The sequence below is a fragment of the Haplochromis burtoni genome, unplaced genomic scaffold, assembly GCF_018398535.1.
Source record: "Haplochromis burtoni strain Fernald_Lab_line unplaced genomic scaffold, NCSU_Asbu1 Contig_8, whole genome shotgun sequence".
NCBI lineage: Eukaryota > Metazoa > Chordata > Actinopteri > Cichliformes > Cichlidae > Haplochromis > Haplochromis burtoni.
The window spans coordinates 3,541,579-3,560,376 of record NW_024582369.1 but is presented as its reverse complement, the minus strand read 5'-3'; the positions used below and the strand labels follow the sequence as shown (position 1 = coordinate 3,560,376).

Below are 18,798 nucleotides of genomic sequence, written 5' to 3'. Positions count from 1 at the left end.
ACACACACACACACACACACACACACACACACACACACACACACACACACACACACACACACACACACACACACACACATACCACCACACCATAAAAGAGCCAGCAGGCCCACATACAAGGTGTAGCCCCTCTGAACACATGCTCATGTAAGCTAACTGGTGCTGAGAAGTATGAAGTTTATGACTGTGAGGATCTACAGTACAGTGGGATCTTAACATAATGTATGGTCGATGTAAATTCCCACCTGTGAGAACATATTGGCATTGATCTGCTATTCATTAAATAGCACATACAGCACATAACAGTAGAAGAGAGTTTACCTCTTTTTCCTTGCCATCTTCTCTCCCCAAATAGGTCTATGGAAATGCAGGACCTAGCCAGTCCTCATAACCGAGTGGGAGGTGGAGATTCGACAGGCTCCAAGCTGGACAAGAACAACCTTGGCAGCCCGTCTATCACCACCAATGGAACAGGAGGTGAGAAGATGGGATTTTTAGGAGGTTTTCTTAGGGGCTCTAGTATTTTGTACTCAGCTGTGTATCTGAAACTCAAAGAAAAAAATGTGTTCGACTGCTTAATAAATCTGCACACATTCCCAGAGGAAGTCAATATGATGGCAAATGCATAGATTTAGTTGTTTTCTGAGAAAAAGTGGGCTTATGGGTTCATGGCAACCCCAATGCTACTCCACCATCCCACATTACTTTCAAGTAGCTGATCAGCTCCCTCCCACTCTAAGATGCCAGTTTAAGTAAAGCACAAAAAAAGAACTAAGAATTTTAAAAATTAAGTTTTATTTTTCCAAAATAAAGGTTGACGTTAAATTATATGAATCTTTCTTTGTTTGCAATCTTCTTCCATGAAAAAGGACATTCGATATGCTGCTGCAATAGATCTTTGCATTATTGACTGCCCACTGTGTCATAAAACCACTGTCTGACTATGGCCAACTGTAGTCAAAGGCATGACCTAATATCCCTGTGTGGATGCTTTTCCCACATCGTCATATTAATGTTGGTCCAGAATGAGTGTTACAGCTGACCAATAATGTTGTGATGTCATAGCTTTGTAATGTTGGGGTGGGGGGGCTTTTGTTAGTATAAAATTATCTTCTGGAACAAATGCTAAGCATTTCAAGCATTTTCTTTATTCATTTATACAATATGATAAATATTGTTTGGATTACCTTTAGATTTAAATTTAGGTTACCAATGCTGCTTTGCTACAAGTGATAGTTTCTTTATAGCATTAGCTAACCTCTTGGCTAATGCTAACTGATTGCTCAGACAACATCATCCGTCAGATGCAATGTTTATCCAGGAACAACACCAACATGGGGTATGTCAGATACATAAATATCAAATATACTATATAAGAAATAAATAAATAAAACCTATATGTTTCCCTTTTGAACTAAACAAACAAGATTTGTTCATTTTTAAGCTTAAAAAGGTGCTGGTAAGCCAGATTGGTTACATTTGGACAGGAAAAGCCAACAGTTTCACATGTTTCAAGGCTAACTAATCTGACCCTCTGAAAATGATTTTAGTCCTTTCTAACTCTAAGCTAGAAAACAAATTTGCCAGTATGTACGTTTACTTGAAATGCTGCATAAAGGTCCATGATGTATTAAAGTTAAAGGGTGAATTATTTCTTTGAAGAAAGGAGAGAGCCATTGATGCAGGAACAGTGAATTTACTGATTTCTATTTTTTTTACGTTGTGTAAAATGTAGTTGAAAGTCTAAACTCCTCCATTCAGAATACTCATTGTCTTTTATTCCTTTTTTTAATATAATCTTAATGCCAAAGGAGGTCCAATGCACATGTTGAAAGTCACTTAAGGCAAGAGCATTTGATGAGAAAAATGTAATGCAATGAAATTTATTGCAAAATCATCAGTCAGAAATCCTTTCAGCATGTAGAGATAAATACTTTTTGAGGAATTTATGGAGATGGAGGGACACACGCACATACAAATGCATGCATACACACTTCCAAGCTGGCATGAGTTCTTGAATAAACCACCGGAGAATGTGTGTAAACACACGGCGAAGCACTTCTGCACTCCTCCGCTAACGGCTTGGCAAAGTGTCTGTATGTGTGTGTTGGAGAGCAAGCTCAAAATCCCACTGGAAACTATTTCCTCTACAAGAGCATTAAAGCATCACTGCTCTCTTATATGTCAACACCAGTGAGCCCGCTCCTCTCTTTTTCTTCTTTTTCTTTACTCTGAGTCCGTATGCGTTTCTCCTTCTTTCTATTAATCTTTTTTTTCTCCTCTCACCCTTGATCTTCCCACTTTCTCATGCTCTGTCCTCTGGAACCATTTCTGTCAGGACAGTTTGATGATATAGCCCTGGACATGGTGCTTTTGTTGAGGGCCATCGTTTGATCTATTGCTGATTTACCAGGCGGTGGAAACCACTTCTAATAATAATAATAATGTCATGGAAAAAGTGAGATGCTGTATTTTAGTCATTTTGATGTGTTAACATACTCGCAGTCACACATGCTCAGTGTGGGCTAACAGCACACCGAGACTGTATTAGAGCACATTAAATCATTTTTGATGAGCTCACAGTTAATGATTTAAGCAGACAGAGCTCGGGCTTCACAGAGAGCCAAAACAATCTACATACTCAACATTCCCCTCACCTGACATCAGCGAACGCTCAGACCCAAAGGCCATCTCCATAGCAATTCATTTGTCTTCATTACAGCTTGTCCAGTGGATTGTATTGTTCCCTTAGGGGATTAATGAAGTTGTCCTGAACTCAATTGAGTTTTCAGATGGTTGCTAGTGATGGGCGTTTGAGAAAAGAAGCCCCTGAAACACATTATGTAGAATGATAAACTGATTAACAGGTGTCCTCTTCTTTTAAAAAGCGCAATCATGTGATGATAGATGAGCTGCTAATTAGAAGAATAGCTCGAGACTTTAGCAAGAACATATTTGTAGAGACAGAAATATCAGGAGATTAATCTAATAGCTGTTTGTTAAAGCAGATACAGTTGTCATGTATTATAATAAAATAGCTCTGTCTTAAAAGTCGCATATCCTTCTACTTTGACATATTAATGTTAGTCTCACATGTCACCAGAATGTATATGTATTTATATTTCTCACTCTAACTCAAGCTATCTAAATGTGCCTTTTTGTGGATGAATCAGGGATTAAATGTGTTTAACCAAAATTCAGTTCAGTTTCATTAGCTACAACCAGTCCTGGCTACTACCAGACTTGGCTGCCCCAATTACAAGAAAGTTTGCATAAATGGGGTGACTTAAAGGGAAAATTATTCAGACAGAGAATGATTTGAAGGGCTTACCAAAATCCAGTGTGAGATACATAAGGGTTATTTTGACCTACACCCAAATGGATATATTACCTTTGATTTAAGACTCAAACTAGACTTAACAGGTGGGAAAATTACGTCTGGCTTTGTCCAAGGGTAACAAAATCCACCTACCAGCACCTCTAGAGTTCTGAAATCAGTTTGTTTTAATCTGTACAAAAAATCAGCAGGTTGGGGGTTATATATGCCTTTACTGACATCTTGTTTCTAAGCTTTTGGAGCGCTGGGAAGCAGCTGTTCTACCAGTTTTATAAGCTAACCATTTCCTTACTCTAGCTTCATATTTAGCATAGAGACAAAATTGTTACCGACCGTCTTAATAACTTGGCAAGAAAACATGAAAGCAAGACGATGGGGAAAAAAACACAAGTCTTTAAATATTCCCACAATATAACTATTTCGGGAATGTTTCTTTTTTTTCTTCAACGCAAATGTCTACGAAAAGATCAGTACCATGTGACCCCGTATACCTTTGACCTGCATCTGGTTTTCAGTGGGTCGTATCCTCATCACCTTCCCACCTTGCACCCCTATAGGTGAAAGCATGACCGTTCTTAACACGGCTGATTGGCTGTTGGGCTGCAGCAGCCCATCCCCTGCCACAGGCTCCAAGGAATATGGTACAGAGGTGCATGTGTGTGAATCCCAGAGCAAAGATTTTACAGCAATACAGCAAAAGCATAGCCGTTGAACTTTCTTTAGTTTTAGCTAGCCTCGGTTGTTGACTTGTTGTTAGTTGTGTTTTTTTTATTTTGGGTTTTGTTTGTTGGTTCTTGCCAGAGTTGCTCTGACTGATTTTTGGTTTGCTGTGAATTTTTTCTCTGCTTTCTGAATTTTCATTGTTTTTCTGCATCCCAGTTTATTACTGTGTGTGAAGTTTCTTTCTCTCTTTTTTATTTTTTTATTTTTATAGTATATTTACAGGGTTCCTACCAAAGACCCTCTGAAAAGAGGGGAATTTGATAAATTTGCAGGGGGAGGGCAATAAATCGCAAACATTTGCTAAGGATCACTTTGCAGTAATTCATTTTTGAATGTGTTACTTACATTTTATAGTTTTCAAAGTCATCCATATCTTAAAAATAGCATCAGAAAACAATGACGAAGTAAAAAGCTTCAAGCATAGTGGTTATAGAGAGCCATTTAAAGACTGTGAAATTAAATAGTGCTTGCAATGGGAACCCTGCACGCAGCATTAAGTTGACATGCTGGAATTGCATGGACATTTTCTGCTCTTACCCACTAAGGTTTGTTTCTGTCTGTGTGTTGTGGGAAGTCATTACTGCTTTACCCTAATACTGACCTTTTCCTTTTCCTTTAAGTGAAAACAGAGCCGTTGAACAACAGCGATACAGTTACTACGACAGGGGACACAGCCCTAGATACATACGCAGGCTCAGGTAAAGCACAGACCCTTGGATAAATATGCACACAATTCAGAAATATCACCAAAGTCCATACCTGTCAGTCAGAGTTTATTCATTAATCTAGCATTAAGAATCCAAAAGGAAGACTAGGAATTTGCAAAGCATCATGGGCAGGATAATGGCGTGTGGACTTGTGACAAAACCAGAAGAAGTGTATTTTGCATAGATTATAGTTAGTTTTTAACTTGCTTCCCCAAAACAGCTATTGCTAATTTTAAATTTGCAGGCTTGAGTTTAACCTTTTGACTGTCTTTTATTTATTTATTTTTTAGTAGTAGTAGTTGTATAAGTAGCTGTGATAGTGGTCAGAAAGCTGATCAATATATAATATACATTCTGTGATTCAGGTGAATACACTGCTTTTTAAAAACAGTGTAGGTTTGAAAAAATCAAATCCCTCTGCACTCGGAGTTGCTGTAAGACTGTAGATGGGGGAAAAAAGTACAGTGAGTTGACAACTGAATCAGCCATAGATAGACGCAGAAATATAAATGCCTTCTGGTCTCCGCTTGTCTGTTTTTGTTCAGACGCACAGAAGTCACACAAACACCATCATCCATTTGAGCTCACTGGTAGACCTGCTGAAAGCTTTAATCCAGTGAAATATTGCCTGTCCTTGGATTGCATCATCATCAAAGGCTGGCAGAGGGATAAGAGAGGGGCAGAGACATTTTACACTTGTCTTTTTTCTTTTTTTTTTTTGGACTCACACACGTCCCCCATTCTCTTTCACACTGTAACACACACACACAAAGCCATTCTACAAAACAGAGAGAGGGGTTTAAACCCAGCAGGGTGTTTGTCAGTACTGAGCTCTGACATCTCAATGACCACAAACAGACATTGTGTTTTGCTATGAGGCCCACTGTAAGGGTTTCAGGGACTGCGGTGATCTCTAAAGGAAGAACTTGGCTCCCCTCCATTCAAAATGCTTCAAATTATGTTTACTGGAACGGCATCTCGGCTCAAATAAGCTGGAGGCCCCGAATTGTCCTGCTCAGGAGTGGTTTTGGTAAATGCTCAGAAAAACAGCAGATTTGAGTTGACACCATCCGTAACATGTTTTTGCCTTGTTGTTTTTGATTATTTTGCTGTTTTTAGTAATCACCAGCAGCGGCTACAGCCCTCGTTCAGCCCACCAGTACTCTCCCCCTCTCTACCCATCCAAGTAAGTCCAAGTTTTAAAACTGAACAGGCATCTTTGTTTGCATTCTGTAAGGTTAGCTAAAGTTGAATTTTACTCAACGAAATAACTCCTAAATGCTATAATATACCAAGTGGCTAATTTACCTACTCCCACTGTCACTTTCCTCTCTCTTATAGGCCCTACCCTCACATCCTCTCCACGCCGGCAGCTCCTTCCATGCCGACGTACACCGGCCAACCTCAGTTCAGCAGCATGCAGCAATCAACCGTCTATACTGCTTATTCGCAGACAGGCCAGGCCTACGGATTGTCTACCTATGGTGTGAACCAACACACGCTGAATAAGCCACATAGTTCTACCCACACATCTCCATACAAAAACTGCAGAAAAATTATTTTTCGAAGATTTACAAACTAAACTGCAAGTGTTGTGTGAAAGAAGGAATCTTATTTATATGGTATTATTTTGTGATAGGAGACATTGTTCAAACTCAAACCTAAGTTTTCCCATGCAACTGGGTTGATGTGTTTGTGCTGAGTGACTGGTTTGGATGCCCTTTAAAAACTAGAAGTAAACTCATTATGCTGTATTCTATTTGGGGAGAAATTAAATATTTTCACCCATTCAATCATTGCAACTGGGTACAGCCAAAGATTCGAATAAACTGAACTGAAAGTGAACTCGTAGCAGAATGAGGACAATATGCAGTTAGATCCATAAGTATGTAGGCGATGAAACAATCTCTTGTAACTTTTCCTGCTGTACCCCACCGCACTGGATTTTAAAACAAGCAATCAAGATGTGATTGAAGAGCAGACTTCCAGCTTTAATTAAATTGAATTAACAAAAGTATTGTATTAACTGTTTAGAAATTACAGCCAGTCTCATACCAGTCTCCCCATTTTTAGAGGCTCAAAATTAATTGCGTAGTTGACTTTTGTTCAGTTTCATGTCCCAGTAAGGCCTATTCATTTGTTATTCAATGAAAAATTAAGCAGATGAAAATGTGGAGTTGATTCAAAGTGTTTTTATATTACATTTTGGTTATTCTTCATTAAAACTGTCAAAATGAGGTCTAAAGAGATGTTGATGTAAGTGAGGGAAGCCCAAATAAAGCTATCAGAGAGACAGTGGCCAAATCACTGGTAGATTCTTAAAAATCTACGGCGTTACTGCCCATCTCAGCAACACCAAAAGTCTTGAAAGAACACAGAGGCTAACTAAAGTGGATGAGGACAGAACTATTTCCGTGGTTAAGAAAAACAACTTCAGAACATTTAAACACGTCGGGAACACTTTCACAGAGATAGGTGTTTCATTGTCAAGGCCTACAATCAAGCAACACCTTCATGAATGGAAATGCAGACCAGCAAAGTGCAGACCGCTGGTTACACTCAAGAACAAGAAGGCCAGAGTGGACTTTGCCAGAAAACATCTAAAAGAGTCTGCACAGTTCTGACAAAAATCTTTGGACACATGGAACTGAGATTAATGTGTATGGGTGCCAGTGGAGCTGGGTCACTAGTGTTTATTGATGATGTGACTGCTGATAGAAGTAGCAGGATGAATTGTGAAGTATTATGGGCTTTACTCTCTGCTCAGATTCAGCTGCAAAACTGATTGGACAGCACTTCACAGTGTAAACGTTAATGACCCAAAACGAACTGCAAAAGCAACCTAGAGTTTCTGAAAGCAAGAAAAATAGACTCTTTCTGATGGATATGCTTTTCAGTCACCTGATCACAGCCAATCAGAGCATGCTTTGCAGTTACTGATGACAAAACTGAATGCACCGAGAACCTCAAACAAGCAGCAACTGAAGGTGGTGGAAGTAAAGGCCTGGCAGAGCATCTCAAGCATGGAAGGAGCATATAGTGATGCCCATAGTATCTTGACTTCAGTCAGTCATTTACTGCAAAGGATTATAGTTATAAAAATAATCCTTATAATTAAAATTACGTTAGTTTGTTCAGTTTATTTCGAGTCTCTAAAACTGGGGTCAATGTATATGTAAATAGTTAATGCAATACTTTTCAAATTCAAATTTTATTTGTCACACACACAACCATACACAGTACGATACGTGGTGAAATGCTTATTGCTGTGCAATGCCCGACCATTAAAGGAGTAGAAGTTCTTAAGCACCCTCAGTGGCAGGTGGAAGTCTCTAAGTCTTCTGAGGAAGAAGAGACTTTTGTTAAACTCTGCAAATTAAAGCTGAAACATTTAATATCATTTTTTTTTTTCAATTGCCATAGACCTCGGTGTGATGCTTCCCGGCATAAAAACAGAAAGCGGCCTAGCCCAGAGTCAGTCTCCTCTGCAGACAGGCCTCAGCTACAGCCCCGGCTTTACCACACCTCAGCCTGGACAGACTGCCTACTCCCCCTATCCAATGCCAGGTCTGTTTATAACACAGCCTTTTATTTAACTTAAACATTTTTGGTTTTTAAGTTCTTGCTAAAGGGGGGTTAATTTCTGAACAGGTTCCAGTTTCACTCCTTCCTCAGGCCTCTACACCACCAACAACTCAGTGTCCAACCCCGCCAACTACACTGCCACACAGCAGGTACGACCGCATGCATTTGTGAACACAGGTTGGTCTATCAAACGAAGCTAATGTGTTAGCTCTTTGTTGTCATTTAATGTGATTATCTTATAATGCTGTCTCCAAAGCAGAAAGAAAGAAAGAAAGGGAAAAAAGGATCCGAATTTCATATTAGTTGCATTAGGATTTCAGACCAGAAATGGTTTTCCAGGCATGCTCCCACGCAGTTTTCATCATCACAATGCAACCTTGCAACAGGGAAAATTCTGGGAGAGAAACAGACAATTAGTCTTTGTGAAAGAGTGTTATGGTCTGAATATTTCTCTATGTCCATATGATGAATTGCATTGTGGTAGTAAAAATGCTTAAAGGGGGATTTTAATGTCTCACTATGATAGATGTGGCTGTTTACAGGAAGAAAGTCAAGGTTTGGCCCATGTGGGTGGATTAAGGGGGAATATAGTGTGTGCGTATGTGTGTGTACTTGTATTACTCATGTTGTGGGGACATAAATCTTTTTAAACAGTCACACTGTGGGGACCTGCCTCTCTTTTGGGGACAAAGAAGCAAGATCCAGTTGCATGAATTGCAACATTTAAGTTGGTTTAAGGTTAGGGTTAATCTTGTTGGGTAAGCAAAGTAAAGTCGAAGTCATGGTTGGTCTCCGGGAAACAAATGCAAGTCAAAGTAAAAATCTCTATGTAGAAACAAGCTTACTTTCTATGACTCTGTTGCATTTACATTTTTCCTTTACCCCTTGTGATACTTCAGAGCGTGTGCACAAGTGTTGCACTGTATGACTACACACCAACTGTGCCTTCTTATTGTGTGTGGCTTTGTTTAAGGACTTCTGGAGATGGATGTAGTGACAGGTTTAGAGAGCTGACTCATAAAAAGCGTCCATCTCCACTGGGTCTGTAAAAAGCAGCAGCACAAGGTTTTAATTGTTTCAGAGATATAAAATACAGAAAGGCAGGGACAAAAGATTAGAGACATGAGAGGGAACACTTGTAAAATCTATCCTCAGAAGTCAGACTGGTCCCTTCAGGAAAACCTCTCCGTCTCCCTGTTTCTTTTTGTTTGCTTGGTATGTCTTTGCGTGCTCATAATTCTTGTTATTTTCCGCAGGATTATCCCTCATATACGACATTTGGCCAAAACCAGTATGCTCAGTATTATTCCACCTCCCCTTACGGGACGTACATGACCTCCAACAACGTGGATGGCACCGGTTCCACAGCAGCCTACCAGCTGCAAGATCCCACCCCCGCCATAACTGGACAGGCTGCTGAACTTCACCCAGGTTTGTGTTAACATGGGCATAGTTTAGAAAGAAGCAGTCGAATTACCAACACCACACCCCGGCTCTAACTTCATAAATATGCAAACAAATGTCAGAATTTTTTTTCACCACTTCTGATTGCGGTTTCATAATCTTGTTTCCACAGTTTTAAGTTAACCGAGTTCAAAGCCCTCTTTCTACGATGATGAAGCACAGGAAGTAACTTTAGACTGTAGCCATAGTTACCTGGCATTGCACTGGCTAATTGGAGAATCGACATGTGTTTACATTAGCGTCCGAGACTTGATTAGAGACAAGTCACGTTAAATATTGCACTTTGGTGGGCAAGCCGGAGGAGAAAGCGGGAAGCAAGAAGGACTTAAACTGCACACTTGTGCTCAGGAATATGGATTCGTGTTCGGCTTTTCATTTTTTCCATATTATTATTTGGTTTATTTTGGCTGTAATTCAGGAAGCCTGATTAAAGGAGCTTATCATTCTTCCTGTCACTAGCTCTTTTTCTTCCGCTGGCTTTCTCACTTTTTCTCTTTCGCTCTTTGTCCAGGAGGGTCTTTTTTTTATTTTATCACCAACTTTTTCTTGTGTGTGAGTATCTTTATCCACCCCCCCCCCTTTTCACTCTCTCCACCCCCCCTCCCTTTTTCTCCCTGATTGAGACATAATAATATGCGAGCCGAAGCTCAGAGTCTGGTTCTAGTTACCGCGCAGCAGTGGGAGCATATGGCGTTAGGAAAGTGTGCGTGTGTCTGTGTTTGAACCTTTGGGAGCATTCCCATGTATTCTCCTCAAGAAAATTGTATGTACTGTATCTTAGCAAGAAGCATCACATTACCTAACCTAACTAATTTATTGCACACTTCAATCTTCCCACTCCCCTGTTAAATCTTTGCATGTGCACGCTGTCATGAATCAGTCAGAATACCGGTGGTACTTTTGTTTAGGTTTCTTGGTAGCCTTTAAGTTGATCCGTCATGCCAATTACCTTGAATTATTAAACCTGACAACATGGCTTATTACTGTACAGGGTTTGAATTATTGCTTCTCCTGAAGTGGCTACAACTCCAGAGCACCTGTGGGATCACCTCAAACCACATCATTAGTGCTGCTTTTAATGGAGTGACTTTAGTTTGTGATTGCTTGTGCAGTTTAGGACAGATATTTGATCACATGTAAATTTAAAATGTTTCAAAAGCCCTGTGTGTGTGTTTATATACACTCTCAGGGGACTTTGATACAGTGCAGAGCCCTTCCACACCCATCAAAGAGCTGGATGACAGAGCCTGCCGGAGTGGGGGGTCTAAGTCTCGGGGCAGGGGCCGCAAGAACAAACCCTCCCCTCCTCCTGATAGTGACCTGGAGGTAAGAGACTAGAAAACATACACTGAGAGCACCGAGATTACTGAATGAATGCTCCCTTCAATTCTCCATGGACACATGGTATTTTCTTTGATCTTTGTCCATTTTCTTTACTTTAGTCTCCAAATTCAATCAAGCAGAAGCTATTAGAGTCATTGTCATTGTCAATACAGGCCTGAATGTATATATTGGCCCTTATTTGCTAATATGCATATATGTAAAACAAAACAAAAAAGTGTAGATGCTATATTAACAGCAGATTTATAAAATCTGTACACCGGACTATTTTATTTGTACTACTGCGCATTATATTAGTAAATCAAACTGTGAAACAGCAGGGTTGTGCAATCTGCATCCTGCTCCGTCCCAGTTTCTCTATATAAGGAAGCATTTACCGTTAGATGGAATTAGTTAAGATGGCAGGGGGGAAAAAGAAAGAAGTGGTGACAGCGTTGTGAGAGTTGAGCCTGCATCTCTAAAGCAAGAAAGCAGGAGACAGACTGAAGAAACTGAAACAATCGCGTCCAAAGACGAGGACAGAAAAGGCGCCCTCTTCATAAAGCGAGGCTCCGGCTGAAATAACAGAGGTTTAGAATATTGTTTCTCCTGAGAACGCTCACTGTGGCTCAGGTTTGGACATCAAAGCTGATGTGAAAAAAAGGCTAACAGAATATAAGAAAAAGAAGAAAACAGATGGACGACAAGGAGAACATGATCTGTCAGCCTGTGATGAGAAACTCATTAAAAATAAATAAAAAGCACCAGTGGGATAGTGCCAAGATATTAGACTGTAGGTGATGACATCCAGCAATAATAGAAGTCATTTTTAATGGAAGACCAGATATTTTAAGATAAGAGAAAAGGAATGCTGGGATATGTTTAAGTAAAAACTTTAAAGTCTGCATCTTTATATCTCCTACTTTGTTTTCTTTACATACAATTTAATTTTAGGTTAAATCTGACTGTAATTCTGAGCATTTTATTGATTTATGGTGTTTTTGAAAGCAGTAAATAATAACCAATAGGCAATAATAGTAGTATAATAATCATGCTATCATCTTACTATAATAATTGTAGCCTATGTTTGTCTGTTTCCTAACTCCACCTAGACAATCATAATATTTTCATGTACAGATTCACTTCTACATTTGTTCATGAAGTATAAGTAAATTCAGGAATGAAAATGTTGATAAATCAGAACATTTGTACTTAATAAATAAATGTACTTATTAAATAAGGGCCATTTGTAAAATCAGAAGAATAGACTCAAATTTCTTGCATTGTGTCTTTTTTGTTGTGATGTGCAGAGGGTGTTTGTTTGGGATCTGGATGAGACGATTATTGTCTTCCATTCTCTGCTCACAGGCTCCTATGCACAAAAATATGGCAAGGTAAGACTGTTTTACTGTGTTTACTTGCTACGTTAAGTTTACTGTTCGTAAAGCTTCTATATGTATCTACGCTTGACTGCCCATTGGATTCACGAGCAATGAACCTTCACACCGTGCCAGATTTAAAGCTTGAGCATCAGTTTGACTACTAACACAACTCATAATAGATCATCCATAATAACTGAGCCATCGAGAGGAGGGCCTAATCTTGAACTTTACAAAAGGTGGGCATGAAAATAAAGCCAGTGTTGTTGAACCTTCAACTCCCCAAGTGAGTCTATTCATGTGGATACTCATTTAAAAAATCTGGTACAGAAAGAAAACGAAAATTGTTACAGTAGAACAGGAGGTAAACTCACCCAGTTAAGTGATGACACCTAATGTTACGCATTATTAGAGGTGTGGCGTGTTGGTGCTGACACCAGCAGCTGCACCCAGCAGCTGTCTGCTAAGCTGCACCTCAACTATGTAACGCAGCCCTAAGTACACCAAATGATTCGATAGTTTGTGCAGCTAGCTTTAGCAGCAATAACTTGTTAAATTGTTTGATGTCCACAGCACTTAAGTGGCGTTTAGATCTGGACTTTGATTGCCTTGTTTGTTTGTTTGTTTTTCCTTTTTCTGTCATTCTGTTGTCGATTTGCTGTTGTGCTTGAGGTCATTGTCCTTTTTGTGACCCAATTTGGGCCAGCTTTAGCTGCTAGACACATGGCCTCAAATTTTACTCCAGAACACTTTAGTATACAGAGCGGTTCATGGTCAACTCGATGACTACAAGGTGCCGAGGTCCTGTAGCTGTAAAACAAACCCAAATCATCACCCTGTGTAACCGCTGTGGCAGACAGTTGGTATGAGGCATTTGTGCTGATATTCTGAGTTTGATTTTCTCTAAACATCACACATTATGGCCACACATCTCCACTTTGGTCTCGTCTGTTCAAAGGACATTGTTCTAAAAGTTCCTGTGGTTTGTTCAGAAGCAACTTTACATCCCTAAATTCTGCCTCCATGTTCACCCTGCCCGGGAGCCTTTCTTCTGGTAACATTTCCAAGCTAGCAATTCTTGTTCAGTATTTTTTCTAATTGCATTGTCATGAGCATTTAGTATGCTACCACAGACCTGTAAAGTCTAAAAAGTAGCTCTTGGGGTTTTGGCTATTTGTCTCAACATTTCACGGTATAACTTTAAGGTGAATTTGCTGGGGAGATTTGGGCACACCTAAATGATCTGCACTATTAAACAGCTAAAATTCCTGCTGTTATAAGGGCGCTCACACTTGCTGCATAGTTAATCAAGGGTATACTTACTCTCTTGAAGAAAATATATGGTGGTGGTTTACTGTTCAGGCTACTGTGCCCTGTGGTGTAGTGAGGTGTGGAGCTTTTTTTTTGGTGGTACATGGCCACATTCTGAAAACACATCCCACCTCTTCTTTATATTTACAGGTGGAAAATAACGTTAAATGCTAGGTTAAATTTTAGCTTTGAAAGTTAATGTTTTCTTGAAAATATACAATCAACATAGATTAAAATTGGTAATTTACCATAAATTGGTAAATTATATAATGTAGTGAGGATCTATCAGTGAAGCAGATTTTTAGGGACCAATACTCCACCTTCATACACCATCTCTGAAACCAGAGTTTCCATCCTTACTTTGATTTTGACAATGAGCACGCAAAGTGAATAAGCTTCATTTGTCTCTGTAGATTTTTCAAAATGACATCAGCCACTTCAGGAATGTTACGGTCAATTTGGGATGATAATCTAATGGATTATAAAACAAGTCTTTAAATTGCCAATGCTTTCTTTAATTGAATGATAATTTAATGTGCTAATTTCTTACTTGGGCTGATGTTTATTCCACTTTTCTCTGTGAACTTATTTGGTGGTCTCTCCTTCTCCCATAACAGCATCCCTGTTTATAGTTCCCTTTATTTTAATAAAAAATGTTCTTGGCACTGATCTGTGGTCGTCCCGCGTAGCCAAGGCTGCAGATTTTTATTGGGTGATGTCGTTTCCTGTGGGCACCAGCATGGCCACCAGCCCGCCTGTACGGGCTTTGCATCATAAATCCGTTCTGATATTGCTGTTTGGCAGTCGAACAAAAGCTGGCACAGCGCACGCACAATTTGGAGCCCGACTTGCATTGAGCCATAGGAGCCCAGGCTTTTTACAAATAGGGTTTGCAGGCATTGATGTGCTTCCTAGTTGTTCTGCATTTGTGGACTTTAAGGTTTGGCAATTGGGATTTAATGGGCATAAGACAGGCCCTGGTGAGTTGTAAAATGCCATGTTTAGAGCGAGGGCACACGTGGTCTTGATGGATAATTCAGCCTCTTTGTGTTGTATTTTCTGTAGAGAAGCACTGAATTGAATGGTAATATCAAGAAGTGAGGTTTTGCATTTGTCTTGACTTGCAAACTAGTGAATTAGATGTTTCCAAGAACTCAAATCGGGGTTTAATGTACCCTTTCATAGCACGCCACGTCAGATTACCCGCATGGCTCATGACAACTGGCAAATCATCGGCATAAAAAAAAAAAGGATATGCCTCCTAATATTTGCCTGAAAATATTTGCGAGAGAATTTTTTTCACCTCGTTTTCTGCCGCTGCCCTTGAGAAATATAGCAGCAGCTGTGTCTGTTCACACCTCACCCAAAATAGTGTTTACACTATTAACATAGAAACCACAAGACCTAAGTGCCCCTCTCATGGAGCTTTGAGGATACAGCTGCTCCAAATGATGTTTTGCCTTTTTGTCAATACAAGCATAGACGTCTTTATCGCACAAGCCAATCTCACTCTCTGTTTCTTACTATACTTAGTATGCTGCTCACATCATGAGGAAGTGTTGAGTTTCCAGAGCTTAAGTGATACCAGCGAAGGTGAAGAGTGCATCTGGATTTTTGTGCAGTAATATTATAATAGTTATTTAGCAATAACAAGTAAGAGTTATTGACTTTTGTATGCGCGTAGAATATAACCAGTGATGAGTCATAGTGGAGATTTAACAGATGCTCTTCAATCTCTGTCGTTCACTGTGTGTCAGAGATAACAAATTTCAGTAACATGTGTTGTTATGGTACAAAACTCATTACCTTTTTATCTCAAAGTATATGTGGTGACAGTTTTGATTAAATGAAAAAGACTTTAGGCGATCGTCCTCAGTCTTCCTCACCGTTGGCAAATTTCTGATTTAAGATGCACATCCTTTTGCACTTTCTGACACTCATGAATGCCGCCAGTTTCTCTCGCTTTCCGTGCCTGAGCACCTCGCCCGCTCACTTTCGCTCTCCTTCCTGTTAGTTTCTTTCTATTCTGGTCGTCTGACAGCGTCAGCGAATCGTGCGGCAAGCTGTCGACCCTTGCTGACCTATCACAGATGATGGTTTTTGCAGCTGAGCGCTAGCCTGGCAGTGCAGGCCGCGTTCTCCAGAACGCCCGCACACACACACACATTGACACACACAAACCATTCACACACCACATACACTCCAGGCATCTCCCTTTGAGGGTACCTACAATTTGCAACACACACACATGGAGGGACACAATCTTGCTCTCTCCCCCCCCTCAAAACGTAAGGAATGCTGATGGGACAGAACAAGTGCAACCTGTCTGTCAGCGTCTGCAGTGATGAGCGGAACGTACCAAGTATACAAATAGGGGTTTGTTGAGGGTGGGGGGTCTAAAATGGTTTTTGAGGTGGGAGTAAGTATTAACTCGGGAAATTTGTTGTCATGTTGATGTCATGATGATGTTATCTTCCTCTTCTCTTAGGACCCTCCCATGGCGGTAACACTGGGTCTGAGGATGGAAGAGATGATCTTCAACTTGGCTGACACACACTTATTTTTTAATGACCTGGAGGTGAGTCACAGCTGTTAACATTGTCAACAGTTTTTGCTCCGTCTTTAGCTTTTGCACAAAGCGTAATGTTGAGAATGTCATTGTTCCACTGATTTGATATACACACCTTATCATACACCAGCTTGGACTGAGCAAACGGTAGGGCACACCACTGTCAAAATTCGTGCTCACAGTCACATCTAAAGCCAATTTACAATCAACAGTTATCTTAACTTTTGACTTTTAAGTTAATACATCGTCTTCTCGTTTATCTGTATTTGTTTCTCTATTGTTTTCTCTTGTTCTTAACTAATTGTGAAGCACTTTGGTCAACTCTGTTGCTTTTAAATGTGCTATAGGAATAAAATCTGAATAGAACTGAATTGAATTAACATAATGACTTTGGGCTGTGGGAGGAAGCCTGAGGTCCAAACCATTACCCAGTTAGATACAACTGCTGCGCTCTAGTGGTGAAAATGAAGTTAACATACTGTAAATGTCACAACATGTCTATATTCTATCTTCGGCACATTGTGCTTGCAATAATTGTTATTTTTATGTGTATCTGTATACAGGAATGTGATCAGGTGCATATTGATGACGTGTCATCAGATGACAATGGCCAGGACTTAAGGTGATTATTTAAAAATTAACTTTTGTGTAAAGTTGTAGTATTCATTCATTTCTGTAGATCATATATTCAGATAAACATTAACAACATTTGTCCAGTTTGTGTTTTAATATTAACTTGATGACTAAAATTTTAAAAGTATGTAGATGATACTTAACTGCATTCTTACAAAATAAATGCTTGCCGTTATGTTTGTGATACCAATACCAAAATACAAATAACCATCTTGTTGTTTTTTTTTCTACCAGAGCAGATTTCCAAATAAAACATATTATTATTATTGACAGTACTTACAGTTTTGCAACTGATGGCTTCCATGCAGCTGCAACCAGCGCAAACCTGTGCCTGGCTACGGGCGTCCGCGGTGGAGTCGACTGGATGAGGAAACTGGCCTTCCGCTACCGACGAGTCAAAGAGTTGTATAGCACGTACAAAAACAATGTGGGGGGTAAGCCAATCAGAATAGACTCAGAACGGAGTTGAAAATGAGTTTTACTTTAGTTAAACTCTACAGGAGTTGAAATGTTCTAAAATTATATTCACACTCTGTCTGGGAAAGGGGGGAGCATTCAGTCCTGATCATCTATAAGATGTTAAAAAACTGTTTTGTTTTGGGGGGGTTTTAACTTTGTATAGGACTATTTAAATATTAAAGTTAATTAATAACAGAATAGAAGAATAGAATAGTCCCTTGCTGTCACAGGGAACACTGTGCAATGAAATAGTGGAACAGTATAGACACAGATACAAATACAGCAAATACAGCTTATTTTTTAATGCTCAAACAAAATTGGAGTGCATTGTAGAGTGCTTATAGAGTAAAGAAGTTGGTGCTGTGTTTTAGGTCTGCTGGGTCCTGCTAAGAGAGACGCCTGGCTGCAGCTCAGAGCTGAGGTGGAAGCTCTGACTGACTCCTGGCTCACCCACGCACTCAAGTCCCTGTCCATAATCAGCTCCAGGTGCCACTTTCCATTTTATTTCCATACTTTACACAGATGGCAATGTCTCTTCTAGTCCTCTCTTCCTTTGATTTCCGTGGTTAAGAGTTAGGGTTGGAACTGAGCACCAGTGGACACTAGAGGCACTCGGGAATCTATTCATGCATTTACCTACCCACCTCCACTGTGCATAATATGGCCTATTCTTTCTCTTTGTCCCTCAGGAGTAACTGTGTAAATGTGTTGGTGACCACAACACAGCTCATACCAGCGCTGGCCAAAGTTCTCTTATATAGTCTGGGATCTGTTTTTCCTATTGAGAACATTTACAGTGCAACAAAAATAGGTAAGCACACGTAAACACACGCATCTGTACTCATGCGTACACAGTCCATGAATTTAAAACAAAGACTAAATTAATGATTTCATTCATGGACTGAATTAAATAATACAATATATTGTGGAATAGAAGTCATAAAATAGTAACTGGATAGATACAGTACTGTGCAAAAGACTTGAGTCACTCCTCATATCTTTGTTTTTCTAGGAAAATGGGAAATAGGTGCAATGATTTATTAAAACATGTGTAAACACACACGGGAAAACAGTCCATTTGTACAATTCACACAAGTTTGAAAGTCAGTGTTTAATATGACCACTTTTATACACAGCCTGGACTCTCTTATTTAGGCTTTCTGGTAGATTCCTTGAGCAGCCATCAGGAATAGTTCTCCAGGCTTCTTAAAGACATTCAAATCTCCCCCTCTCCGTCAATAGAGTGTGTGTGTGTGTGTGTGTGTGTGTGTGTGTGTGTGTGTGTGTGTGTGTGTGTGTGTGTGTGTGTGT

The 18,798-nt window shown here is 39.8% G+C and overlaps 1 protein-coding gene across 7 annotated transcripts in view; it reads left to right on the top strand.

Moving 5' to 3' along the window:
• eya4 (EYA transcriptional coactivator and phosphatase 4) overlaps positions 1-18,798 on the top strand; it is a 49,362-nt gene that overhangs the window by 24,904 nt on the left and 5,660 nt on the right. For 5 of the 7 annotated variants that reach the window (XM_042226667.1, XM_005914359.3, XM_042226651.1 and 2 more), the window contains 15 exons: positions 356-477; positions 3,895-3,978; positions 4,681-4,758; positions 5,887-5,953; positions 6,109-6,251; positions 8,191-8,334; positions 8,419-8,501; positions 9,609-9,783; positions 11,006-11,142; positions 12,447-12,530; positions 16,315-16,404; positions 16,959-17,017; positions 17,302-17,462; positions 17,859-17,973; positions 18,177-18,298. In XM_042226667.1, the coding sequence (XP_042082601.1) occupies positions 360-477; positions 3,895-3,978; positions 4,681-4,758; positions 5,887-5,953; positions 6,109-6,251; positions 8,191-8,334; positions 8,419-8,501; positions 9,609-9,783; positions 11,006-11,142; positions 12,447-12,530; positions 16,315-16,404; positions 16,959-17,017; positions 17,302-17,462; positions 17,859-17,973; positions 18,177-18,298 (1,660 nt within the window). In that variant the 5' untranslated portion in view covers positions 356-359. The remainder of the gene's footprint in view (positions 1-355; positions 478-3,894; positions 3,979-4,680; positions 4,759-5,886; positions 5,954-6,108; positions 6,252-8,190; positions 8,335-8,418; positions 8,502-9,608; positions 9,784-11,005; positions 11,143-12,446; positions 12,531-16,314; positions 16,405-16,958; positions 17,018-17,301; positions 17,463-17,858; positions 17,974-18,176; positions 18,299-18,798) is intronic. The other 2 variants (XM_005914360.3, XM_042226658.1) reach the window with 1 other exon arrangement.